At 44.8% G+C, this 26,308-nt stretch overlaps 4 protein-coding genes and 1 long non-coding RNA gene across 7 annotated transcripts; 3 read left to right on the top strand and 2 right to left on the bottom strand.

Annotated features, from left to right (window-relative positions):
* Positions 1 to 887: 887 nt before the first annotated feature.
* Positions 888 to 3,431, bottom strand: LOC129602655 (uncharacterized). Its single transcript, XM_055501742.1, has 4 exons — positions 3,366 to 3,431; positions 2,596 to 3,249; positions 1,512 to 2,342; positions 888 to 1,396 (listed from the first exon to the last, which is right to left on the bottom strand). Exons 2-4 carry the CDS (start codon positions 3,226 to 3,228, stop codon positions 1,190 to 1,192), a joined length of 1,671 nt encoding a protein of 556 aa, XP_055357717.1. The 5' UTR covers positions 3,229 to 3,249; positions 3,366 to 3,431; the 3' UTR covers positions 888 to 1,189.
* A 233-nt stretch (positions 3,432 to 3,664) lies between these two features.
* Positions 3,665 to 7,861, top strand: LOC129602813 (uncharacterized). Of its 2 annotated transcripts, XR_008692443.1 has the most exons (5): positions 3,665 to 3,816; positions 4,335 to 4,887; positions 4,962 to 5,601; positions 6,278 to 7,107; positions 7,675 to 7,861. It is a non-coding gene; the product is annotated as an uncharacterized LOC129602813 (long non-coding RNA). The 2 variants fall into 2 exon arrangements; XR_008692442.1 differs by having other exon boundaries at positions 4,335 to 5,601.
* Positions 7,862 to 9,624: 1,763 nt separating this feature from the next.
* On the bottom strand, positions 9,625 to 12,081 carry LOC129580616 (uncharacterized). 2 transcript variants are annotated; one of them, XM_055471221.1, is made up of 4 exons: positions 12,005 to 12,081; positions 11,212 to 11,866; positions 10,128 to 10,958; positions 9,625 to 10,006 (listed from the first exon to the last, which is right to left on the bottom strand). In XM_055471221.1, exons 2-4 carry the CDS (start codon positions 11,326 to 11,328, stop codon positions 9,806 to 9,808), a joined length of 1,149 nt encoding a protein of 382 aa, XP_055327196.1. In that variant the 5' UTR covers positions 11,329 to 11,866; positions 12,005 to 12,081; the 3' UTR covers positions 9,625 to 9,805. The 2 variants fall into 2 exon arrangements, with proteins under 2 accessions (XP_055327196.1, XP_055327205.1); XM_055471230.1 differs by lacking the exon at positions 12,005 to 12,081 and having other exon boundaries at positions 11,212 to 11,975.
* Positions 12,082 to 12,672: 591 nt separating this feature from the next.
* Positions 12,673 to 16,872, top strand: LOC129590060 (uncharacterized). Its single transcript, XM_055485074.1, has 2 exons — positions 12,673 to 16,405; positions 16,868 to 16,872. Exons 1-2 carry the CDS (start codon positions 13,573 to 13,575, stop codon positions 16,870 to 16,872), a joined length of 2,838 nt encoding a protein of 945 aa, XP_055341049.1. The 5' UTR covers positions 12,673 to 13,572.
* A 2,451-nt stretch (positions 16,873 to 19,323) lies between these two features.
* On the top strand, positions 19,324 to 21,176 carry LOC129602820 (uncharacterized). Its single transcript, XM_055501987.1, has 2 exons — positions 19,324 to 19,539; positions 19,754 to 21,176. The coding sequence occupies exons 1-2, from the start codon at positions 19,479 to 19,481 to the stop codon at positions 20,890 to 20,892; spliced, it is 1,200 nt and encodes a 399-aa protein (XP_055357962.1). The 5' UTR covers positions 19,324 to 19,478; the 3' UTR covers positions 20,893 to 21,176.
* Positions 21,177 to 26,308: the final 5,132 nt, after the last annotated feature.

The raw sequence follows: 26,308 nt of genomic DNA, 5'->3' as shown, positions 1-26,308 counted from the left end.
TCACTCATATACACTGTACAATAATTACAGCTTGATCACTCGTTCACCTACCGGGCTCTGTGCACGGACGGTAGTGGTAGCTCAGTCACTCGTTTCCTAACGGGCTTTGTACACTGGACAGTAGTGGCAGCTCGGTCACCCGCTCACCTACCGGGCTCTGTGCACTCGTTTACCTAGCGGACTCCGCACGGGATAGTAGTGGTAGCTTGGTCACCTCGGCTTCGCCTCCGCATTTCTTGTGGTTTACGGGCGGTCGATTCGAATTTCTGTTTTAATCGTTTTTATTCATCCCTTTTGGCTGTGTCAACTGGACTACAGTGGTAGACTGGTAGTTCGGTCACTCATGTACACTGTACAGTAATGACAGGTCGGTCACCCGCGCACCTACCGGGCTCTGTGCATGGACGGTAGTGGTAGCTCGGTCACCCGCTCACCCATCGGGCTTTGTGCATCGGATAGTGATGACAGCTCGGTCAACCGCTCACATAGCTATCCGTAGTGGTAGTTCGGTCACTCAGTGAACTAACGGGTTTGTGCACTGAACAGTGGCGGTAGTTCGGTCTATCACTGATTGAACAGACAATCACATTAGTGATAGTGTGGCGATAGCTGCTCGGCCGGCACTTGTTTAGAAATTGTCCTCGATGACAATGTTAAATATATAGTCGTTCTTAAATATGTAGTCGTTAAATTTGTAGTCGTCTGCAAATTAAATTAATTCTGATACTTTAATTAGTGGAAAATACTTTCGTTTTTTAACTGTATTTTAGTTTGTTTACGTGGCAACACTACCTGGTTAAAAATACCACGATGATAATTATTATTATAATAATTTAGTTACATTTGGTGAAGGTAGTCAAAACTCTTCCGTTTGGCGTTCGAAGCGGGAGAGGTTTTGAATGAAATGAGTACTATCTGGCCGGGTTTTCGACTACGGGCTTTCAGAATATAATATTATTGGTTTTGGTCAGTCTTTTCTGGTTTGCCGGCTCTGGTGTATCCCATTCGTGGCAATATAGATCTGAATCTGGATAATGTTGTTATGATGAAACAGGCAGAGCTAAGTCTGCAGCCCCGACCATGAGAGCTGCGTCCCGGTTTGCCAATGCGCAGTCTGGTGCAATTATATAGTACAAAGTATAAGAATATAGCGCTAAATGTAACAAGGTTCACCAGTAATGCGCCGTCCCTAGTTGTCGGAATCTGAGCTGTCGCTGTTGCCTTCTTCCTCATCCGAGGATGAATCAGACCAGAACGCCATTTCGCGCCACAAGGCAAGCAGGCACAGTTTGTTCAGCTTTCCGACGTCCATGTTCGCCATATTATACAAAATCCACTTCGAATTCCGGTAAGAAGCGGAGGAACGCGGATCGCAAGTTTGGTAATCCTTCAGAATCTGTAAAATCATTTCGGATAATCGGAATGCCATTAGAAAGAGCTGAATTGCAGAACTCATGCACAGTTTCTCGGAGAGTACTGTAGCCGTGGTATATGTACAGTACATGAGGTACCTTCTTCACAATCGACGCCCTCTCTCGGCTGTTAATCAAATTCGCCAGGCAGTGGGTCAAACGCTGCCTGTCGACCGGCGGATGACACCGATGCCTTTCGTACAGCTCTCTCTTCGGTCCAACACAGCACAGATGCTTCTCAAACACATCCCAAATTTGCGCTTCGTCCACACTGCCTGGATTCATGGCAGCCGTTGGAATACGGAATTCCCAGGAATTATCATTTATGCACTGATAAATCAGGCGGTGTTGCTTCAATATTAAACGGTCACAGCAGGATGCCAGTGTGGAATACAGCGCGGCTGTCTCGGCGAAAAACATTTTCAGCGGCAGTTCGGATAAGTCAATTAACATCTCGCGTTGGTGCAGGATAAATCGGTCGATGCGTATGCCTCCATCGTCCAGGACTTTTCTAATCAAGTTCACAGCTTCGTTGATCTTAATCCAATCTTCGCGGTCCTCGTAGTCAAGACCACATTCCGGATCTTGCAGGCAGATTGTTCGCGTACCGGGCGTGATGTGCTTGAAGAGGCAATTATACCCAATGTATGGATGAATGGCATAATCGTCCTCTGCCTCTATCTGTATGCGCACGAATGTTCTCCACTCGTCTCCCGATGTCAGCACGGCATCCCACAGTTGACAGGTGCGTCGGCAGCGCTGTTGACCGACGGTGTGCAGTGACAGGAAGATCTCCTTCAGGATCTCGACTGGCAATGCTAAACCGCAATCCCCTGCAGTTTGGCGCTTTTTCCGCTTTCGTTCGCTCAGACACGACTTTTCGTTAGGAGAACGTACACATTTCCCATTCTGGCTTTCGAAAAGTTTCGTCTAAAATAAAAAAGAATTGAACAAAGTTTTAGTTAGAGCTTACGCATAATTACGTAGAGCAAACAACACAAATTCAAGAAAAACATTTTGCAAAAATTTTATTCTATATTTTTCTGTAAAACACAGTTTCCGGTTGTTTCTTGCCGGTTCACGCAAAATACAGTATAACTAACGTTCGACAAGAAACGACCCCACGCAGTACCAAAACAACAATGATATTGGGAGGTCAAACCGGTTTCGTAGGGAACCTTACCACATCCGCATCATCCATTGGAGGCTCATTGCACCGCCGCACGTAGTGCAGCTCCTGGCTGAGGACGCGCGTAAAGCGAAGATGAAATTTCTTTTCTACCTTACGGCACAATGCATCTGCTACAAACCGGTCCAACGTCCAGTAACCGTTCGGCACACGACACGTCCGCAAGACGAAGTGTCCTGGTTGCAGACGCTTTTGTTGTTGTTTATCCAGCGAAAGCGGTCGTCGGATCTGTTTTTCGGGAAGCAGTTCGCGCTGACGATAGCCATTGATTTCCACTTCTATCAGCGCTGTCTTTTCCAAGTTGAGGAAGGACTTAATCAAGATCTTGCCCGGATACCATTTCCAGGGACCATTCTTGTGCTCGAATATCAGCACTTCCACCTGCTCTCCCGTGGGCGGGCGTTTCTTGGAGGTAGGGCGCAAAGAGCTGTCGAAGATCGCCCCTTCTTTCACTAGCACTGCATCCTGGGTCGGACAGCCCAAGTCGACGATCAAACGCGGCGTTGTTCCGTCAGTTTCTTCCAGGCCAATGACGTGGCCGTATTGAAGGAGACCGCCAATCTCCACATCCACGGCATTCCAGGCGTACAGAGATCTCTTAACTTTTTGCAGCTCGTACAGATACATTCTGGCTTATTTAGCGTCTGCCTAAGTAATAAGAATATATCAAAAAGAATCTCCCCTGACTGATAGAAGAATGCTGTATCTCTGTGTGGTAATAAAGCACCAATGGATAGTGCACACGCGTACAAGAATTGACTTACTATAGAGGTTTGTATACCGGTACATGTATATGAGTTGGCAACTGGCATGTTCTTCGCATGTTTCGCTGCGGCGGCATAATGCGTCCCGTAACATGAAAATTTTTGGAATTAGATCTCATTAAGCGATACGCATTGAGTGTTACGGTCGGACATTATCAACGGTAGACACGAATTATCGAGATCATCATCTCAAGATTACAAGATAGCACTAACTGATTGCACCGCCGATGTTAGACATGAAATGAGCACACGCAAAGCAAATGCATATGTTATAGCTACCGGTGGCCAGTCGGGGAAAATTTATTATCATGAATACTTCTACTTCTATTATCAACGTACGAGTTACTTGTAGCTCTTGAAATACTAGTACTCTAGGCCAGGTTTTCTTTTCGGCACCGTTGACTATTTCCTGCAACGCATCGCACTTTGCGTCTGTTAAAAACGTGGAAAGGTATTTGTTAAACCAATTCAGTTCAGATGCGTGTTCTTAAAATTTATTCTCGCGAATTTCGGTTTTACTGGCTTTCTCTGGTCCATGGGGTTTCACTGGTCAGTTTTGCACGGTCATGTTTAAACAGTAAACAAATATTACAGTCCATTTAGAGCTAATGCAAAAGTGCCGAACTTGGTTTGCACTTTGCAGGATAATAATTTTCCTGCTGCTAAGCATTCAGTTACTATATTTATCTTGAATAACATAATTGCAAATGCGAATTCGCAAGTAATGTCAGTATTTTTTAACCAATGAACTACTAACCGGCGACCGCGGCCTAATTTTTCATATCGGCTTGATTCGAAATGCTATACGGCATAATTACGATGTTTTTGTTGTGATTGCTGTTTAAGTGTGCGCTGGTACGGCTGAACTTGTGATTTTGGATTATTTGCTTTATTGATTCTTTCTCTGCACTGCAAGTTTTCCGGTCTTCATTTTCAAGAAGTTTTCAAACGAGCTTCCGTTTTATTTAGAACAAGAGACTTATGGGAACCTTACAAGAGACTTACCCACCATCTTACGGGAACTTCAATACACACATGCAAACACTGATTCCAGGAGCGTTGCCGGTTGGGGGATACTACTGTATAGAACCTTCGGCCTTTCTCTGTAGGTTTTAACTTCACGCGGAGACTGCAATCCAGTTACAAGAAATGGAATCCTAAAAAGTATGCGGTCCGTGCATTTGTCGTTGCCGATATAACGTGTTGCGCGTATTGCCTTCTTCTTTCTGGCCTAATCGCTCAGGCATCCTGTTACCCGTCCGTTAACTCAATACGATACGATACCAGGTCGCACACGTGGGTGATAAATGCCCTCTGCTTTTGCCACTTCTATAGTGGGGTGGTGGTTTATTGCTTAGTGCAAAGTGGGTCACTTACAGTTACAAGCACGATCTACGGTTGATGCAATTAGATTTTTTCGTGAAATACTGTAGATTTACTTTCACCTTTGTTGTGGAAAGTCGACAATCGTGATTATTATTGTAAGGCAGAATATTATGCCGTTTCGACTCTTTTAATCCAGGTACAGATTTAGAACTTCTTAGACTTCCATCAGAGCACGTCTATTCTACAGTCTTTTGAACAGGTTTTGTTTAGAGTTCTGTCTTTTCGCCAAATAAGCCAAAATGCATCTCTACGAAGACAGTACGCGGTCCGTGTATGGATGGGACGCTGTGGATGTGGAGATAAACGGAATGTTGCAGCACGGCCATGTCACCGGTCTGGAGGAAATTAAAGGAACTCCCGGCGTCTGCTCGTGGATTTCGGGTGTCCGACACATCAGGCAGTGCCGGTAGAATGCGGAAAGGTTTTCGACTGTTCCACAGAACCATCCCGGAGACCACGAGCGGGGGCTCCTGTGGAGGTGCTGCTGTTCGATCATCCCTGGAAGTGGTATCCCGGGAGAGTCCTCATTGATTCCTTTGTGGATTTGTTGGACTACGCGCTGGTAGAGGTGGCCGTGGCGGGACAGCGTACTAGCGAACTGCTTCCTAGCCGACAGATACGTTGCATCTCCTCATCAAAGCAACTCGAAGAAAAGCGTCTTCAACCGGGGCATTTCATTATGCGGACGTGCAGTGTGCCCAGTGGCTACTGGACTCTGAATCGTTCCTTGGCCGCGCAGTTGGTCCGCAACATTGAGCGCACCTTCCGCTTGCGGTTTTCGTGCATTCTCAGCCGGAAGATGCACTACCTGCAACTACGCGAAAGGACTCCCGTCCACTCAGCCACAATCGTAAGTTGTTTGCCGCAAAGTCAGCATGGTTATTGGCAATGGCTAATATATGGAGGACGTATCGACCATATGTGGTTTTTTTCTTATTGACCATATGTAATTTTTTAAAGGCAGATCTGGCTACGTATTTAATACAAGCAATCCGTGCTCGTCTCCAACCAATTTTTGATATAGAAATTTTTTTGAAATTTCGAATGCGAATAAGTTCCTGACTAGTAGTTCCAAAAACCGCTTCGGGTTATTGGGAATTAGACCGAAAAACGCGCTGTACAGTTCTTCTAGGCAATCAATAGCGCTAATTCCAAATTTATTGACAGAAATTTGTTCACAGCTTAAGCCTTAAATGTTTTGAAAGCAAAGTGGGTACCAGCTTAGTTAATCCTCTTAAAAACTGTGCAGAATGGAAAAACCTGTTTCTAGCTCTGTCTCTAATGCTCCTAACGCCCAAGGTGATTTTCAAGCGCCATTTTCACTTAGAATTGCATGGCCGACGACCATATCGAGTTTCAAAATCGGTTGCTATGTTGGAACAGTTTGTTGATTGACCCATGGTCAGATTTTATTATTATTGACAGTCTGGTTGACAGCGGTCTCCTGTAGCATATGGATCTTATTTTTGAGAACTGGAGACTGAGCATCGGTAAAGTACTGACATTTTTCCACTCTTCCATCTTAGATGAAATTTTTCCATGGAGCACGAAGGGACCTAGTGTGTTCCGTCTTAGTGCACTCCGTTAATTCACGCGGTGAGGAGGAGGAAGCGGTCGAACAAAAGCGGAAAGCGCGATACAATGAGGTGGGATGCGCTTTGGCGTTCCCTTTGAAATTTTGAAAGAGGTCTTTTTGTCTCTGGACACCATTGACCGGCAACGATGCCGACGCACCTGTCAACTCTGGGAAACCCTTCTCACATCGGCGGAGCTGTGCAAAGATGTTCGCGCTCCCTTTATCGATCGAGCCTTTGCACCGCGGTCGGTGAAGAAATGGAACGGGAATTATGCGGTATATAGCTGCCTGTTCAAGCATATTACTCCCACAGTGCGAACGATCTGCATCCACGATACACAGGTTTACAGCGGCGATAGGGAGGGCTTGAGTGAGGTTGATGAAGCCCTGAACTTGATTAAACGGGTTTTGGACAACGCCGGCATCCGTTAAGAGCGTGTGATTGTGCACCAGCGCTCACTGACGATCGAGCAATCGTTGGCGTTGAAAGAAGTGTTTGCCGCGATGGCCTCGTTGCATTCTCGGCTGGCGACAGGCTGTGACCGTTTAATCTGGAAAGATTATTCCTTGCAATACAAAAATAGATCTGTTCTAGTACTGGAATTTCGTGTGCCGTTTGCGGTCTTCATGCTGGGGAATTCTGACGAAGCGCAGATCTGGGACCTGTTTGAGAAGATTCTGTACTGCGACGGACCACCGCTGGATATGGAGCGAATCGCGCAGTGTGTAGCCAGTTCTACTTGCACTAGCTGGCTTGCAAAGGATTTGTTAGTCAGAAATGTACGTACGAGAATAATAACAGAGTATAATATTATTAACAGAAAAATAACAGCATAGAATACTGACAGAATAGTAACTTTAAAGAACTGATTAATACTAATATAAATAAGGAAATCAATATTAATAAGCTGACGAAAGATTTGCCAGTGTACTGTAGCCGCCCGCACAAGTTGCTCCATTGGCAGATCCGGCCGCTGCCTTCTCCCTGCACACACTGCGCTGAACAGCGAGCAATGTGAGGCCAAATATCCGTATACCTCACTCTGTGGGGCAACTTGTGCGGGCGGCTACAGTACTTAAAACGTTTAGTGAAACTGACCAGTTTCAGTTTGTGTTTATTTAGTAAACCCTTTGAACTTTTTCCGACGGATGTCAAATCTTTCAATTTGATGCTTTTGGGAAGTAACAAATGTACAAAAACGCTTAATGATAAACCAAGAGCGCTATTTAAGCTTATTTTATTTTCTGTTCCTGACACACCGTGAGTTTTTTTACTACTAGTTCTTTCAAGTACTACGATTACTTGTTTTTTATTAACATAATTTAATTTCTTCTGGTTACCCGTAGGTTCTCGAGACATTTCAGTCCTTTGACCCGCGCCCATCAACGCACTACCGTGGGGTCACGTGGACGCTGGACGCTATGGCCAGCGTGGACGTCCGCAAGCTGAACACGTTATGCCTGCACGTCTTGTGGTACCACGTTCGGAAACGGGTTGAAGCACCTTAAAGTAGAATTCGCCCAGGTGTAAACACAAGCGGCAGTTGTGAGTCTGAGAATTTCCAAATAATAAACGCGTTGTGTGTCCGCGCAGATCGTTGCCGATGCAGTCAGTGGAAGTACGTTTTTGCTGTAGTTACATCGAAATTCATCATCAGAAAAGCCCGAGCTTTTTCATTTAGCAGAATAAGTTGTGAATAACTGCTGGTATAAGTGCGGTTTCATGTAGCTGATTGCTCGAGTAATCCGCATCCGATGTAGTCTGCCAAAGTCTTTGACCTTATGGGCCACATTTCTGTTTCCTTTCTGAGGTTGTGCGTCCACTCTTGATAAGGCATAAGAGTACGTACTGCGCGCATGTCTGCTTTTATACCTTTCTCTTATGAAAAATTGTTACTTGGATTCCTCCCAAGTTTCGCTAACGTCAAGGTCATGCCTGGAACATTGCGCACCAAGCACTAAAATTTATTCGCAATGCAAAGTTTACAGAAATGATTAATAGCAAGCACTTGGGTTATGAATTTCGAAGCATAAACAACAACAATGTTCCATAAAAAAAGGAACGAACAGCAGGAGCTAAACCGAAGGTACTGCGGAACAATTGGTCTTTCGTGAATATGGATTTCAGTGATTTCGAATTGTTCTGATAAGCTGAGCGATAACGGCAGAAAATCAGGGATGAAAATGATAAAGCAAACCATCTCATCGACAGTTTCCTGTATAGCGCGTCACAAGAGGATGGTGCCGGTTATCAGTGAGCAATATATGCGTAGAGCGAAATATAAGTAAAATCATTAAAATCAAAATACTGCATACCGTAAAAATCGAATTTTAAGCTCTGGGCTTCAAAGTTGGAAGGCCCTGCGGAAGGGCTTTAATCACGGGCATGGGCTTGTATTTCGGGGGGCTGTTATATTTCAAATGTGTTTTATTGGCATGGGCTAATAACTTTCGAACAAGTAAAGTAAATCCAGTATTTGGAAATTAGTATTAGTTTAGAATCAAATATCGCATAAAAGTAATAACAGCATTCACTATTCACTGCATGTCAACAACTGAATTGCTTGAAATTACACAACTGTCGAAGGAACATAACCTTTCGCCCTTTCAGAAACACATTCAGTCGGAATCAGACTCGCTGCTAATATCCAGTACTCCCGGCCCAGGAAGACTGTCGGCATTTACATCGGTAAACATACAGTAAACATGAATAAATTTTGTGTTACAGTGCTCTTCGCCACATGCTTACGGAATGCTTGTTATCGCCTTATCGGAGTGCGCGGTAATTTATCAGACTGTTTGAGTTGCAAGAGTCCAACTTGAATTATTTTGTTAGAGGCACCGAGCGCAACAGGCCGGAAAATTGAAACTCAACAAAGTGAAAGTCGTTAGTGTTTTGAATTCAGCGCTTAAAATTACGTAATCTTCGCAACATAAAATTCAAAATCCGAGCGCACCAAGTAACGCTGCAAAATTCTTCAAGTGCGTGACTGTTGTGACAGGTGGCCGAGAATAGGAAGCTACGAGCAATTATAATTCTTTACTGAAATTCGTTGCTGTACCAATGTCAGCTAAACGAAGCCCTACTGTCTTGTTCTCACCGTGTGTGCTGATCAAAGATTCAACGGAAAATTGAACGTTTATGTTACGTGTGATTATATGTATGTTCTTTTGCTTGGTTTATGACTTGAGACCACAGGAAACGCGGAAGCGAAGCGCGGCCGTTTTTGAAACTATAACTTCACCGGTTTCTTAAACTTTGCCAACGGGCATTTAACCTCGTTGCAGATGGTGCTACCGCGGCAATATTAGTATCACACGCAGCATTGACTGTGACGAATGAAGGTCAATTAATCAATCAGTTATCTTTGAAAAGTACTAACTATAGAAGTAATCGTCAGTATAAGCACGACGCCTGAACAATAATTTTTTTCCCAAAAAAATCAAATATTCCAGTAATAATGCGCCATTTTCTGCCCTAGTCGTCGGAATCTGAGCTGTCGCTGACGCCCTCATCGGCAGGTGCTTCCGACCAGAACGCCATTTCGCGCCACAGGCCAAGCAGACACAATTTGTTCAGCTTGTTGACGTCCACGTTAGCCATATTATACAGAATCCATTTGGAATTCCGGTAATGAGCAGAGGAACGCGGATCGCAGGTTTGGCAATCCTTCAGAATCTGCAAAATCATTTCAGCTAACCGGAATGCCATTAGAAAGAGCAAAATAGTGGAACTCATGCGCGGGTTTGCGGAGAGCACTGTAGAGGAGGTCTATGTACAGTACGAGTGCATGTAGCACCTTCTTCACTGTCGACGCCCTCTCTCGGCTGTTAATCAGATTCGTTAGGCAGTGGGCCATACGCTGCCTGTCGACCGGCGGATGACACCGATGCCTTTCGTACAGCTCTATTTTTGGTCCAACACAGCACAGATGCTTCTCACACACATCCCAGATTAGCGCTTCCTCTACACTGCCGGGATTCATGACAGCCAATGGAATACGGAATTCCCAGAAGTTATCATTCGTACACTGATAAATCAGGCGGTGTTGCTTCAAAATTAAACAGTCACAGCAGGATGCCAGTGTGGAAAACAGTGCTGCCGTCTCGGCGAAAAGCGTTTTCAGCGGCAGTTCGGTTAAGTCAGTCAACATCTCGCGTTTGTGCAGGATAAGTCGGTCGATGCGTATGCCACCATCGTCCAAGATTTTTTTAATCAAGTTCATGGCTTCGTTAACCTTAATCCAATCGTCGCGGTCCTCGCAGTCTAGACCCCATTCCGGATCTTGCTGGCAAATGGTTCGCGTAGCGGGCGTGATGTTCTTGAAAAGGCAGTTATACCCAATGTATGGATGAATGGCATAATCGTCCTCTGCCTCTATCTGTACTCGCACGAATTTTCTCCACTCGTCTCCCGATGTCAGCACGGCATCCCACAGTTGACAAGTGCGTCTGCAGCGCTGTTGATCGACGGTGTGCAGTGAGAGGAAGATCTCTTTCAAGATTTCGACTGGCAGTGCTAAACCGCAATTACCTGTAGTTTGCCGCTTTTTGCGCTTTCGTTCGCTCTCCGACTCCCCGTCGTAATGAGAACGTACGCATTTCCCTTTCTGCCTTTCGAAAAGTTTTGCCTAAAATAAAAAAGAATAGAACACAGTTTTAGTTAGAGCTTACGGATAATTATGTAGAGCAAACAACACAAATTTAAGAAAAAAATTTTGTAAAAATATTTTTCTATATTTTTTTGTGAAACACAGTTTCCGGTTTTTTCTTGCCGGTTTACGCAGAATACAGTATAACTAACGTTCGATAAGAGACGACCCCATGCACTACCAAAACAACAACGATTTCGGGATGTGAAACTGGTCTCGTAGGGGACCTTACCACATCCGCATTATCCATTGGAGGCTCATCGCACCGCCGCACGTATTGCATCTCCTGGCTAAAGGACGCGCGTAGAGTGCAGATGAAATCTTTTTTCCACCTTACGGCACAATGCATCTGCTACAGACCGGTCCAACGTCCAGTACCCGTTAGGCACACGACACGTCCGCATGACGAAGTGTCCTGGTTGCAGGCGCTTTCGCTGTAGTTTATTCTGCGACAGTGATCGGCGGATTTGTTGGTCGGGAAGAAGTTCGCGCTGACGATAGCCGTTGATTTCCACTTCCACCAGCGCTGTCTTTTCCAAGTTGAGGAAGGACTTAATCAAGATCTTGCCCGGATACCATTTCCAGGGACCATTTTTGCTCTCGAACATCAGCACTTCCACCTGCGCTCCCGTGGGCGGGCGTTTCTTGGAGGTAGGGCGCAAAGAGCTGTCGAAGATCGCCCCTTCTTCCACTAGCACTGCATCCTGGGTCGGACAGCCGAAGTCGACGATCAAACGCGGCGTTGTTCCGTCAGTTTCTTCCAGGCCAATGACGTGGCCGTATTGAAGGAGACCGCCAATCTCCACATCCACGGCATTCCAGGCGTACAGAGATCTTTCAACCTTTTGCAGCTCGTACAGATACATTCTGGCTTATCTGGCTTTTGCCTAAGTAATAACAATAATTATATCAAAAGAATCTGCAATGACTGATAACAGAATGCTGTGTCTCTGCGTGATAATAAAGCAACAATGCATAATGCACACGCGTATAAGAATTGGCTAATACTATACAGGTTTGCATACCTATGGGCTATGTGTATATGAGTTGGCAACTGGCAGGCCTAGACTCCAACTCTGACTCTGATTCTGACCACTCAAACTCTGACTCTGACTACTCAAAGTCTGACTCTGACCACTTAAAGTCTGACTCTGATTCTGAAGGTTTCTTAGGTTTTTTACGTTTTCCTTAGGTTTTTAAGGTTTCTTAGGTTATTCTTCGGTTTCTTAGGTTATTCTCAGGTTATTTTTAGGTGATTAGGTTTCTTAGGTTTCTTAAGTTTCTTAGGTTATTCTTAGGTCAGAGTGAGACTTTGTATTCAGAGGCAGAGTCAGAGTTTGGACAGTCAGAGTCAGACTTTGAGTAGTCAGAGTCAGAGTTTGAGCGGTCAGAGTCTGAGTCAGAGCTTGAGCGCGGGCCCAACTGGCATCTTCTTCGCATGTTTCGCTGTGGCAGCACACCACGTCCGTAATATGAAAATTTGGTGGAATTAGATTCCAGTAATCGATATGCATTAAGTTTCACGGTCCGACATAATCAGCGGTAGGCATGAATTATCGAACTGCTCATCTCAAGATAGCACTGACTGATTGCGCCGCCAATGACTTAGACATAACATGAGCACACATAAAGCTACAGCCTGCACAGCTACCAGTGGCCCGTCGGTGAAATTTCTCAAGAATAATATTAGAGTATTGCTCTTAACTCTTAAGGTACTTGTGCATTACTAGGCCAAGTTTGCTTTTTCAGCACTGTTGACTATTTCCTGCATCGCATTGCAATTTGCATCTATTAAACATCTGCTACAGCAATTATGCAAGTCAGCGTTATGTGTACAACGTAAAATGAAGTTATGAACTGCGACATGGGATATTAGTTGGTTGCAGTAAATATTTTTTTGCGTTTACGACGTTTGAAATAATTCTTTGCGTTTTTGCGTTTTGCGTTTGCGTATAATAAAGCGTTTACGGACCCATTCAGGAGAAGTCCGCTCTCACGAATTTCTTCGATAGCGACTGTCTCTTGAGATACAACGCGGCAACGCCGCCTCTGTTTTGGGCACCATAGAGAGAGTGGAAATGTTTAATGAGCTCTTGTTCATTTAGCTGTTCTTAAACCGTGTACGCGTTCGGCTTGAAATAAAAATTAAGTTTTAATTTTTTGTTGACTATTGCTTCATCGGAAATAAATATGTTTTTTAACTATTCGTTTGAAAACCTCCACTTACGCCGCCGATCTGTAAAAATTCAATGCAAATTCTTATAAAATGAAGGTTAGATAACTTGCCGTTCAGAAAACCAATCATTAAAGCGAATAAGCCAAAATCTGTTCAGTGATAAACTGTTCAGTGATAAACTATTAATCATTGATATATCATTATTATAATATCATAAAACATTGATATCTCTGGAATATTTGGAAAGTTTTCATGCTGGTTCCTGTGATTCTGCTCGGGCTTCCGACAAATTTACTTGGGGGGAATGTTGAATGAACCCCAGGTAATTTGGGTACGTCGTTTCCTCGGTTCTGGGTCGACATCTTCTGTTCGATAGAACTTTGTTTCTGCCCTTGTACTTTCGTTTGCAGCCATCTTATGCCCTCGCAGCCGTTTACGTGTTCGGGATGTGGCAAGGAATTACGTGGATGGGGGAACCACAAAAATGCCTGCCCGAAAACTTTGTCCTCTACGCTGGAGCATGTCCCGATTGCCTCCACCGGCCCCTCCTCCTCGCAATCTGCTGGCGTCCCTTCACAGTCATCTTCCGAGACCGTCATAAATTTACTTAAAAAGGCGAGGAGCACGGGGAAAATTAACAAAGGAATCCCAAGAGCAGCCCGTGCACTAGCAGCAGAAACCTTTGCTAGAGCTATTGAGCAATGTGTGAAGGAACCCACCATTGTCAACTGGACTTCCCTGCTCCTGTTCGCCTCACAGTGTTTCGCTACTGATGGAGAGGTTTCGTCGAAGAAGAAAGAAACTCTAACCGGACGTTTTCGACGTCAGCTACTTGATTTTGAAAGCGGAGTTAGGTCCTCCCCTTGCAGCACCCCCGCAAGCCGTACCCGTGGCGGTAACCAGTCGACAGATGATGCAGAGCACCTACGCCGTATGGTTGAATCGTATATTAACGAGTGCTCTGTTCACAAAGCAGTTGCTCGCTTGGCGTCGGAAGAAAGTGTTTTGAAGATAGACGCTCAAGTTTTGTCTGTTCTGCACTCAAAGCATCCCGATGCTCCTATCGACACTGTTTTCCCCTCACCTAGCGCCATCGACATACCAGCATTTACTCCTGTTACAACCGCTGAAGTTATCAGTGCCGTGTTTAGCTTTCCCAGCGGCTCTGCAGGAGGTCTGGATGGCTTACGTCCCCAGCACATCAAAGATATGCTGAGCTGTAAAGATGCCGTAGAGTCTCCGTTACGTATTGCACTCTGCAAGTTAGTTAATTTTATCGTGGCTGGTAAGTTACCGGAGGAGCTAAGACCTGCTCTGTTTGGCGCAAACCTGACTGCCCTGTCAAAGAAGGATGGCGGCGTTCGGCCTATTGCTGTGGGTAACGTTCTACGAAGACTGGCAGCTAAGATTGTTGCTAAGCGGTGTGGAAAGAAAGCGATGGAACTGTTTACTCCCGTCCAAGTTGGATGTGGTACACGCGGGGGAGCAGAGGGAGCCGTACACGCCGTCAGAAGTTTCATTTCCGAAGGGATTGTTGGCCTACGAGTCCTGTTTAAAATCGACTTCCGAAATGCTTTTAACACTGTCCGTCGTGATGTTATGTTACAGTCTGTTCTAGAACATTTTCCAGAGTATTATCCGTTCGTTTTGAGTGCTTATGGGGCGTCGTCCGTGCTGTCATGCAGCGGCAGTGACGAGAACGTAGCGTCCGCCACGGGGATCCAACAAGGCGATCCGTTAGGACCACTGCTTTTCTGCCTCGTCCCTCTGCTTTTCTGCATTAGTTTGTCATCAAAACTGAGGGTGTTTTTCCTGGATGACGGTGCTTTGGGAGGCACAGTGGAAGAAGTGGCAGACGATCTAACAGCAATCATCGCCGCCAGCAGCGCCGCTGGACTCCAACTGAACCCTGCGAAGTGCGAGATGCTACTAATTGGTGGAAGTGCTGCAGAACGCGAGGTGGCCAAGAACAGGCTGCACTCAATTGCTCCCGGTGCGATTGTTTTGCAGCCTGAAACGGTTACGTTTCTTGGTGCACCATTAACTAATGAGGCTATGAAACACTCACTGCAACAGAAAACTGCCTCTTTGAAAATTTTTACAGAGCGCTTGAAATTACTTAACGCCCACCACGGATTCTACCTCTTGCGGAACTGCCTGTCCATTCCGAAGCTCATGTATACGCTGCGTTGCAGTCCGTGCTGGAAAGCGCCGGAGCTGTTGGATGATTTCGATAGACACGTTAAAGATGCTCTAGAAGAAATCACTAATACCAAGTTGGACGGACTTGTGTACACACAGGCAATGCTCCCTGTTGCCAAAGGAGGTTTGGGTGTGCGGCGTGCGAAAGCATTGGCTCCTTCGGCCTTTTTGGCTTCCATGCATTCGACTCGCCAGTTAACATTTCGAATTTTCAACGGCAACAGCGAACAGTTGGTCAACGATGCGTGCGAAAATTGGAAGTTGGAGTCTGAATGTGAAGAATTGCCGTTGGATCTGGCACGTGTTCACCAATTCGTATGGGATAACGCGGTAATACAAAAGGACGTCGACGTTTTGTGGAATAATGTTGGTGACGATAAAAGAGCCGAAGCACGTCTGAGAGCAGTTAGCACAAAGTACGCCGGGGCCTGGCTTAACGCCCTTCCCGCGAAAGTATTCGGCAACTTCCTGGACGATCAGACTTTCCGCATTTCTGTTGGCCTGTGGCTTGGCGCTAAGATCGTGGAGCAGCATTCGTGTGCGAGATGTGGTAAAGAGGTTGCGGAAAACGGATACCATGGGTTAGCGTGTAAGAAATGCATCGGGAGAAGGGAACGTCATAACGGCATTAACGATATCATATTGCGAGCGCTGTGTAATGCCGGCATTGAGTCATACCCGGAGCCCATTGACTTTTTGCGCGAAAACGGAAAACGTCCGGATGGAGCTACGCGTTGGAAGTGGTACCGCGGACAGCCCTTAGTATGGGACGTTACTTGCAGAGACACGATGGCGGATTCATACATTGATGCGCCCTCAAAGTGTGCTGGCGCTGCCGCCGAACTGGCTTGCCGGGAGAAGATTGGAAAATATAAGTCGCTTACTGACCGCTGTAATTTTGTCGCTTTTGCATGTGAGACTTTTGGGACTTGGTGTGAGACCGGCATTGTAACGTTAAAGGAGATCGGTAAGAAGTTGTTTTTAAGGACAGGTGAGAGTCGCTCTACTTGTTTTTTGTTTCAACGTTTAAGTTTGGAGATTATGCGTGGTAACGCTATGAGTGTTTTGTGCACGGTCCCTTCTCATGTTAATTGGGACAAATTCTTCATTTGATGATATTTGTTGAGCGAAGCTCGCCTTGTACATATTGAGAAATAAAGTCCAGCCAAAATCACAAGTTCAGTAGCATCACGCACAAAAAAACAGCAGTCGCTACAAAAATCCGCAAATATAGGGGGAAAAATGAGCCTAGCCGAACCAGTCCCTTGTACTTCTAATGTCAGCCGGCTGGTGTTTTACGTTGTGGCTATACATGGCGCTTATGTACCGCGCCTGATTTAACCGTATGTATTGCCGTAACGTCACACTCCAGGCGGGTGAAGGCATCAGTACAGGGAACCGGGCCGAGTAGACTTGTTTGTCCCCCTATATGCCGCAAAGAACGTATTTTTCGTATGCAGCCTATATGAAATTAGGTCGCGGTCGCCTGTTATTGGCTCGCATTTCATAGGCTAGAAACTAATTGGCATCACTTCCTTCTCCTCATTTGCGATAGTATTTCACAGATATACAGAGCAAAAGAACGCATAGCAGCAGAAAGTTAATGCCCTGCAAACCAACTACGGAACGTCGGAACTTTTGCAACAGCTCCTAATGGATTGACTTAATGAATAATGAAATATTTTTTAAGTGTCAAGTACTTACAGCATATGAAGCCTGACCTTGTAAAACTGACACAACACACAAGAGAAACCCATTGACCTTAGAAAGCAAGTACATACTGTACATCCAAGACGCCATGGAGAAACGAAGTACGACTTACCCGGGACGTAACATGCGCGGACACAGTTGCCCTGAGAATTAGCAGCAACACCACAGCAGGAAAAGCAGCCAGGACAGCAGAAGATGAAGAGCGTCGGAAATACGACTATCTAACAAAAGAGTAGCACATTTGTTCTTTTAGATTTTCAGACTTTCTGTATCGGTGTCCCAGCTTGTATGAAGTTTTTGCGCGAACTGAGCGCACGAATAAAGGTTGCTACTGAGGAAGGGCGCTCTTCTGAGTTTTTGCTTCAGCGTCTTGGCATTGAAATACTGTAACGAGAGTAATCAAAGGACCGCCTTGTTTACAGTGTTGTTGGTTTTCTTTACTGTTCATTGGTTGTTGTTTTCACCGTGTAACTGAGTGATTTATCCTTCTTTTTCTCTACACTTTTATCGGATAAATGTCTAAGAGAATGGAACAGACTTTTCATTAGAGAAAGACTAGAATGGATGCTTGCCCCGCTTGTTTTAGCTTGTAACTGCTTGTCCTGCTTGTACGCTTGTTGATTAAATGCCTGAAAACGACGTTGCTTTGGTTGACTCCTCGGAAGGATGCACACATCATCCCGCTCGTCCTTGACAATGTAAACCCACTTCCGATTCACTGCTGAGCTCACGCCTGGCAGTACCGACATTTCCATCAACAGCCGACACAACACCGTGGTACGGTCAACACGCCAGCTCACTAGAACGCCGGCATAAGTACTGCTCGTTTCCTGTGCCCATGTGTACCGTCTTGTCCCCACTATTTCCAATCTTGGCGTTTTGAAAAGTTCAGCAGATCCCAGTGGATCAGATACCCTTCTGACGATAACACATGGCGATATGCGAATCGCACCGGCTTTGTGTACCGTTATGATCGTAACAACAATCGTTTCGTACGAACCGAACAATCACCTCGTTACTGCAACCGTTATCGTTGTTTCCCCATCGATCTACCATTCCGGCCAAGTGAAATTATGTGGGATGGCAGTGCCGACATTTCCATCAACAGCCGACACAACATCGTGGTACGGTCATCACGCCAACCCACTAGAGCGCCGGCATAACCGCCCGCGTTATAGTACAGCGTGAAATGTGTTGTCCATAACGTCCAAGTACGGTCGAACGTTCCGCGTCCGGAAAGTCTTAATACCGTTTACTTTATTTTTAAATGTTTCTGAATGCTATGTTTAAAACTATTGCAGATAATCAAAACAGTAAAAATTGCAATCGGGCATGCTGTGGTCGCATCTGCAGGAAAGAGATAAAGAATCAACGAAAAGAATCAAACGAAATCAAGCAGGAGGAACAATCCGTATAGATTTTAACAGATTCGGATTGTTATGATAACTACAGAAAAGCGAAAACTCAGGAATGAAAGTGAAAAAGCAAATCATCCGATCGACAGTTATCCACCTAGCGCATCACACGGGGGTTGTGCCGGTGTTCGGTGAGCCTTCGTGGTCGTGGTCACGTCTACCGTGGCGCGGTCTGGACATTCATCGCTTCCCTGGCCTTCTTTAAGTTCTCTCCGCTGTCGCTTCCCTGAAAGTGCACGTTGCAATGCGCTCCACGTTTAACGCTAGCGTCTCGCAGTGCGGATGCTTTCCAAACAGGTCCACAATGTGCACTGCATCGAAATGCGCCCGGGTGAAGACGTAAAATGGGAATGCGGAACTTCATCAAGGGTGCGTATCGCATACCTCCCGGTGGTTTGTTATATCGTTCCAGATTACTTTACATCCAGGAAGTCCCCGTAATACTACTAATTACGATCATAGTCAATACATTAACAGCAGCGAAGCCGGAATCGAGCTTAATTGCTTTTTGCTTGCGGTGCAAAACATGTCAGTTCGTTAGATGTTCAAAGAAGTGTGATATGGATAAAAAGTTAACTGTTGTGCTTTGGAAAACAGCCGTTGGGAACGACACGATGACTCGTACTGCCAGCCTGCCAGAATCGGATTCACTGCCCGACAGAAAAGTGCTTTTACGGAACTAAATTTATCATGAATCAACAACGACCACCACAAAACCCTTGAAGCACAATATATCATAATATCACATTTATCGGTTTATGCATCGTAATCAGGATCTAGAACTAATCTGCTTTTAATAAAAGACTTTACACTGTTACCGATACATACGCGCCGTCATTATGCCTTCAGCGTCTGCATCGTTAAAAGACGGCATTACGATACAGTATCGTGGTGCAGTATCGTGGAATATAAAAACACGACGTCGTTTCGTTAGTTTACTGGACCGGTGTCAGCATTGTAAAAACAGTGCATCTGTTCCATTGTCTTTTCCGTAAAATGGGCCGTTTTCTGGACAAAGTACTACTCATTTCCCTGCTGGTTTATACGGGTGATTGCGGTGAGTGCAATGCAGATGTTCATGTAAAATCAGCATATACGTATACAGTAATCATCGTCAGTAGTTATTAAACTGGCGCATTACAGACAGCGCAGTAGGCTATCAGCAGCAGTGTCAAGAGTGTTATTTATTCTCAATGGTTTAGCAAGGCTTTACGATTCTGTGCGTCAATGTCATTATAATTTACAGGCATATAACAATGTTGTAATTGCAGGAACAAATACAATTAAAATTCCATACGATAGAGTCCAAATTCAAGTCTTTAGCAATCCATCGGATAGGACGCCGCTCTTCTATGCATCTGCCCCGAGACTCTTGTCATCTGCTCTGGTGTCCGCTTCCGTGACCGTTGAGCCAAATACAAACTGTCTGTTAGGTTCAGTAACAATCACTCGGGTGGAGGATGAATGGGCTTTTACCGGTTTTGCACGAGACCAAGCTTCCTGGCTCATGTACCTCCGTGTGCAAGCCAAGTTGCCTCCGTTCGACTTTAAATGGATGCTGGTAGGCTACTCAACCAATGACTCCACCCCAACGACCACAACCAGTGCTTGGCAGTTCCTGACCAACTGGGACCCGACGGCCTCCGTGCGCATTGCCTGTCCCAAGGACGCCACGTACAACGATACGATGTGGGACGATAGTGGGATTGTTGCATCGCGTTTATTTGTTGCTTTCGCAATAGACTCGAGCGTTCGTTCGACTCTACTGTGCATCGATACAACCCATCTTCCCAACAACACGATTGTTAACTTCGTTGCGGAACGGCTCTCAGCCGGGCAAAATCACGTGTTTATGTCCGCTAAGGATTACAACAGTTTCACTAAAACGCTCGTTGCAGGAGCCGTTGAAAAGTTGTTAGGCGAAAACGAGTTCGTTGAAGATGACGAAATGGAAAGACTGGAAAGGGAACGGAAAATGGAAGCTGTTTTCCCGTATAATTGTACCACAACCGCTAACTTTACGTCGGAAATGTGGGGGGCAACGTTTTGGTCGACTGAGCGTCCCGATGTCAAAGCACGCCGATTGGATGACGTTCTCAGGAGCCATCGTGAGTGGGTGCGGGAGAGGATGAATGGCACTAACAGTACAGCACCAATTTCGGTAATACTAGCTTATGATGAGGTGATTGAAGCGCACGAATTGTACTTCAGGGACAACGCGAAACGCGTTTCAGGGGAAGTTCACCTGAACGAGTTGACCGTGTATCGTGTTAATCTGGAAGTCTTCCGTCAAAATACGCCGATATGCATCGGGAATGTTACGGTTTCGACAAAAGGTGCCAATTATACTGCTGCGGTACCGGCAAATGTCGGCGAAAAAATCGTGTTCGATGATGGGATAATTATGTAACATGAACATGTAGGTTGCTGAATAGTTCAGGGACTTCCGCTTCAACGTAATAGATGAAGTAAATACGACTTCTCTGCTGATACCGTCGCTTTTGGAATGCTGGATGGTTAACTAACAAAGTCGGTTGTAATTATAGTAGAGCCGTGTTTCATCTTTCGTTTGAGCTTGTTCTTCGCCCTTTTTTGTACCGCTGGTCCGTAACTGGTCTGTTAGCATAAAAAGCAGAAGCGATTAATTGACTGATCAACGGTACCATTTGCACTGTTTGGATGTGTTCAAATTAAATAAAGTGATGCTGCTAGCGTTGCACCGTTCGAAGTTGGAAGGCTGCCTAAAAACTTTAAAAGGGTGTCAAACTGATAAATCTCAGGCGCGCCGTTCCGTCAGGACCTTTTTTAATCGTTTGCGGCATACATTAGGCCAGTTGACGATTCATGATGTCACACCAGTTGGAGATCAGTGAATGACGCGGATTGTCCATACTTTTGCTGATTTTTCGTCATAACTTGTACTGATAATTATTCTAATGTTTTATGTCTGTAATGATTTGCTGTTATGCAAAAACGGAGCGCAAATTTAAGGAATGTAAAGTAACTGCATTATACCGTAATGCATACCTTTTGAGTTTTGGGTATCTCACTAGCCTTTAAAAATGGTTCTCCAATAATTCTGACTCATGAACTGTTTACGGAAGCAGTGATTAGCATCCCAACAAGGACTTCCACCCCATCCCCTTAATTCCTGTTGGCTACATAGTGGCATGCCAAGAGATTCCAATTTCAATTTCCCAGAGCCGTAATAAAAGGTTACACTAGGAAACGGGTAAAACCAAAATAAAATGATGAGCATAAAATTAATATTAATTTTTAAATACATTTTATGCAAGGAACTAGGAACAATCTTCGCCTGCGCAATTTTATCAATCGTTTTCCCATTCCCATTACGAAATACCATTCCCAACAATTATGTAGATTCCCATTACCCAATACCATTACCAGTACCAATTTCCAATACCAATTGCCAAATCCAAATTCACAGGGTTTATTAGCACCCGGATAAATGTTCAGCCGATTCACGTTCTAACACGCACAAGCTGCATATCTGCGTATGTGAGTGTTGAATGCGCTCGTACAAGTGTGCGTGGCTGCACTGTACAAATTTCCGTCAAGTGCAGGGTTAGGGTATACATTATGTTTTTAAAACCATGTCTCAATTGCGGGAAATACATAATCCGGAGATGGCGGAGACGGGAATTTATGAGTATATTCTATGAACAACATTATATTCATGAGTTATATTTATGATTATGCTTATGAATTATGTGTTATGTTTTATGATCGACCGGAGCGCAGCGAAGGTCCTCTAATTCAGACGAAATTAAAAACTGTCTGTCTGTCTGTACGTTACGGAAGTACGAAATGACGTCATACAAGGAAGTAAAAACTGAAGGAAGGAAGGAAGGAAGGAAGGAAGAACTGAACTACATAAGGAAGTAAAGGGATGGTATAAGGAAGTAAAAATTGTTATACGAAGATGTAACGGGATGGTTTAAGGAAGTACTAATAAAAATGAGGAGGTGCCCGCTGGAACATCTTACCGCACCAATACTCTGATAATTAGATGGGAAGAAAATTTTACTCCAACCATTTCCCTGTATTGCCGCTGTCGCCCGCTAAAGTGTGATGTTACGGCAGTATATGTGGGTAAATCTGACTTGGTATGTACAGATAAGCGCCACGTCAGCCAGAACGTTACGCTGTTCGGGTGAAGGCAGTAGTCCAGGGAAGCGGGTGGAGTGGAACGGTTTTCTCCTTATACCGTATTGTTGCGTATTTAACCCAAATGCTTACAATGAGCCGCAAGTTCAAAGTACCGGCACATACATCAGTTAAACAGAAAATGTGTTTCGAATTCAGCGAAAGCAGACATTCGTTACCATATAACCGAATTTGGTACCATGTAAGTATTATGTACCAGGTCGCGTTTGCTCTCAGCGCCCAGCACTTGTACAGAGGGTTATTCAGCCAAGTGTGGACACTTCGAAAAAAAATTCCTTATAAATTTCATTTCAAGAGAAATGATGTCATAAGCATCTCAATACAACGACTAACTAATATGAATGCTTTTTGCAAATTTTGGTGAAAATCCAGCGTAAAATGCTCGCGATATTGTCTGTTAACCAAAAGACTCCGACTTCTTCCCCTTGACCAGTCAAAATTTGGCTTTCGGACACCTGGCCTTAAAAGGATCGTCTGTTTTTCAAATCTGCATGGTTTTAATTGTGAAAAACGACGATCCAAATATTTTTTATAGCAAAAACGATTTCATATTCTTGCGCGTTCTTGCGGTAGGACGGTTGGAAAAAACGCGAAAAACGGAAGAGACCCGCAGGAGCCATGCCCATTGCGCGAGCTCTTATGCACACAACTATAGCTATTCTTTCCGTCCCGTAGCTATTCTCAACTATAGCTATAGCTATTCTTTCTATAGCTATTCCTGGAAATGGTACCCCGGAACGGTGTTAATTGATTCTTTCGCGGACCTGTTGGACTATGCGTTGGTGGAGGTGACCGTGGCAGGACAGCGTACTAGCGAACTACTTCCCGACCGACAGATCCGATCGATCCCCACGCCGGAACAACTCGAAGAAAAGTCTCTTGCACCGGGGCACTTTGTTATGCGGACGTGCAGTGTACCGAGTGGCTATTGGACCTTGCATCGTTCCTTGGCCGCGGAATTACTCCATGAGATTGAGCGTACATTCCAGTTGCGATTTTCCTGCATTCTTAGCCGGAAGATGCACTATTTGCAACTGCCAGACTGGGGTCCAGTCCACTCTGCCACCATCGTAAGTTGGCTGCCGGGAAGTCAAGGTTAATGGCAATGGCTAAAAGAGATCTAATCGACCATATGTTATTTTGTATACACTGTCGATAGCGGCTCCGGTAGCCTGTGAATCTTATTCTTGAAATTTAAATTCGATGGTGACGTTTTTCGGTTTTTCTTACCACAGATGAAATTTTTCCATGAGACGAGAAGGAACTTTGTGCGTACCGACCAATGTCGTTTCGATGGTTCTCGAAATCCGGAGGACGATGCGGGTGAACCAAAGCGGAAAAAGCGGTGCGACGAGGCGGGGCTCGCTCTGGCGTTTCCCATTGAAATCTTGAAAGAGGTCTTTTTATCACTGGACACCATCGATCGACAGCGCTGCCGACGCACTTGTCAACTGTGGGAACAACTTCTCACGTCGGCGGAACTGTGTAAAGATGTTCGGGCTTCTTTTATCGATCGAGCCTTCTCACCGCGGCTAGTGAAGAAATGGAACGGTAATTACGCAGTGTACAGGTGTACAGCTGCCTCTTCAGGCACATTACTCGGGCAACGCGCACCGTCTGCATTCACGACACCGGCGTATTCTGCGACCATCGGGAAGGCTTGAGTGAGGTCCATGAAGCGCTGAACTTGATTAAACGGGTTACAGACAATACTGGCATTCGTATTGAGCGTGTGATTGTGCACCAACGTTCACTGACGATCAACGAACCGTTGGCACTGAAGGAGTTGTTTTCCTCGATGGCCGCGTTGCATTGCCGGCTGGCGACCTGCTGTGACCGTTTAATCTGGAAAGATCATTCCTTGCAGTACAACAACGGGAGTGCTACGATACTGGAATTTCGTATTCCGTTTGTGGTCTTCAAGCTCCGAAATGCGGACGAAGCACAGATTTGGAATATGTTTGAGCAGCAGCTATGCTGTGGCGGACCGGCGTTAGATATGGAGCGGGTTGCGCAATGTCTAGCCCCTGGCGCTATCACTCTTAAGAACGCACTGCACGTCCAATCGGTACTGTATCACAAGCGCACCTTTTGTTGTGACCTTGCACTGAAATAATGTGGCTTTTCAAACCGCGTCGTGGTTTTGTTACAAAGCAAATTCGGTCTCATTTTGTGGATAACATTTGATTTAAAGGCTTTTAAACACTGTAGAATTACAGTTACGAGCCAATAGAGACATGTATCGACTGTGAACGTTATGGTTATTTGCGGTGCTTCCTGATCCAGTAGTAACATAAACCGGGAGTAAATTTACTAAAATAAAATAAATTTGAAAATTAATTTTAATAAACAAAATAAAATGAAATACATGAATATTTTTAAATATTAAATCCAATCGAAATAAAACTAATTTACTGAAAGCTGAGTTACGATTTTCCCTTAAAATACAAGGAAATTTTATAAAAATGGCTTGTTGAATTAAAATTAATTTTTTTATCTGATTAGCCTGCCAACCTCTGTCGGCGAATTTAACTATTTTATTTCTACTCATTTGAAAAGTTATAAATGCATAGAGTACAATAATTTAACATTCGACCGACTGTTAAATAACGCAAGACTATTTTGACCTTTCTTCCTGATAGTTGTTTTTTGTTTTCCTAATACAGTGCCTTCTGTTGACTTGCAGATTCTTAGAAGGTTCCAGCAATCTGATCCGCGTTCCTCGGAACACAACCGCGGAGTAACAGGGGCGGGGAACGCTGCGGGCAGCGTCGACGTACGCCAGCTGAACAAGTTGTGCCTGCACGTCTTGTGGTACTACGTTCAAAAATGGATTCAAACATCCTGAAAGAGCCTGCGCCAGCTGGTGCGCGCGACGTTTCCGATTTTAAGGATCCTTAAGTACGTTGCATGTCTGCTTAGATCCTTGCCAATACAGTAGAACAACCGTGCTTCTACTCGTATTTTTGCAACTCACAAGTGTCTGAACACTTTGATTTTACCGGAATAAGTTGTGAATAGCAATAGCTTTTGATTTTGCTGCGGTTTTATTTAGGTAAGCACAATCAATTAGAGCCAGGTTTAATTTGCCAAAATCTTTGACCTTTTGAGTTTCCTTTTTTCTAACAAGAGTACTGCGCGGATCCTTAGTACGGGAGTACTGCCTTGGTATCTGGCCATGATCAACAATGATTCTGTAACTTCTGTTTTTCTCATATTTCTCACGTTAATTTTATTTTTTTTTATATATTGCTCACGAGGTAATAAAATTTCCGGGCAATGCGAAAGTTTACAAAAATTATTACTGTTTATTACACAAAAACTCCGAATTCCGGTCATAAATTCCGAAGGATAACCTTCTTTTCCATTACCTTACCTTTTATCATCATCCGCTGTGTATAAAAAAGAAACGAACATCAGGAGCTGAACCGGGTGCAATGCGGAACAGCCGGTCTTCCGTGTACGCAGATCACAACAATTTCGACTTGTTATGGTATTTTCAGAAAAGCGAAAATTCCGGGTTCACTTGCGTTTTCGTGTTAGTGAGTATACAGAAAATTAACAGTAAAAAGCAGAAACAGGCTGCAGCAGTTTTTATGGTGTTGAAAAAGGGGCGTAGCTCTTCGGTTATCAGTCGT

This window comes from Paramacrobiotus metropolitanus, unplaced genomic scaffold (assembly GCF_019649055.1).
Source record: "Paramacrobiotus metropolitanus isolate TYO unplaced genomic scaffold, Prichtersi_v1.0 Parri_scaffold0000001, whole genome shotgun sequence".
In the NCBI taxonomy this organism is placed as follows: Eukaryota; Metazoa; Tardigrada; class Eutardigrada; order Parachela; family Macrobiotidae; genus Paramacrobiotus; species Paramacrobiotus metropolitanus.
This window is presented reverse-complemented; position numbering and strand designations above follow the sequence as displayed.

Bases quoted from the DNA above. Each gene is read 5' to 3' on its own strand.
- LOC129602655 (XM_055501742.1), bottom strand. From the start codon at position 3,228: ATGTATCTGTACGAGCTGCAAAAAGTTAAGAGATCTCTGTACGCCTGG. The intron at 2,343-2,595 runs GTAAGGTTCCCT...TTTTTATTTTAG, and splicing joins CAATGGATGATGCGGATGTG to ACGAAACTTTTCGAAAGCCA. The intron at 1,397-1,511 runs GTACCTCATGTA...ATGATTTTACAG, and splicing joins GGGCGTCGATTGTGAAGAAG to ATTCTGAAGGATTACCAAAC.
- LOC129580616 (XM_055471221.1), bottom strand. From the start codon at position 11,328: ATGCATTGTGCCGTAAGGTGGAAAAAAGATTTCATCTGCACTCTACGC. The intron at 10,959-11,211 runs GTAAGGTCCCCT...TTTTTATTTTAG, and splicing joins CAATGGATAATGCGGATGTG to GCAAAACTTTTCGAAAGGCA. The intron at 10,007-10,127 runs GTGCTACATGCA...ATGATTTTGCAG, and splicing joins GGGCGTCGACAGTGAAGAAG to ATTCTGAAGGATTGCCAAAC.
- LOC129590060 (XM_055485074.1), top strand. From the start codon at position 13,573: ATGCCCTCGCAGCCGTTTACGTGTTCGGGATGTGGCAAGGAATTACGT.
- LOC129602820 (XM_055501987.1), top strand. From the start codon at position 19,479: ATGGGCCGTTTTCTGGACAAAGTACTACTCATTTCCCTGCTGGTTTAT. The intron at 19,540-19,753 runs GTGAGTGCAATG...TTGTAATTGCAG, and splicing joins GGTTTATACGGGTGATTGCG to GAACAAATACAATTAAAATT.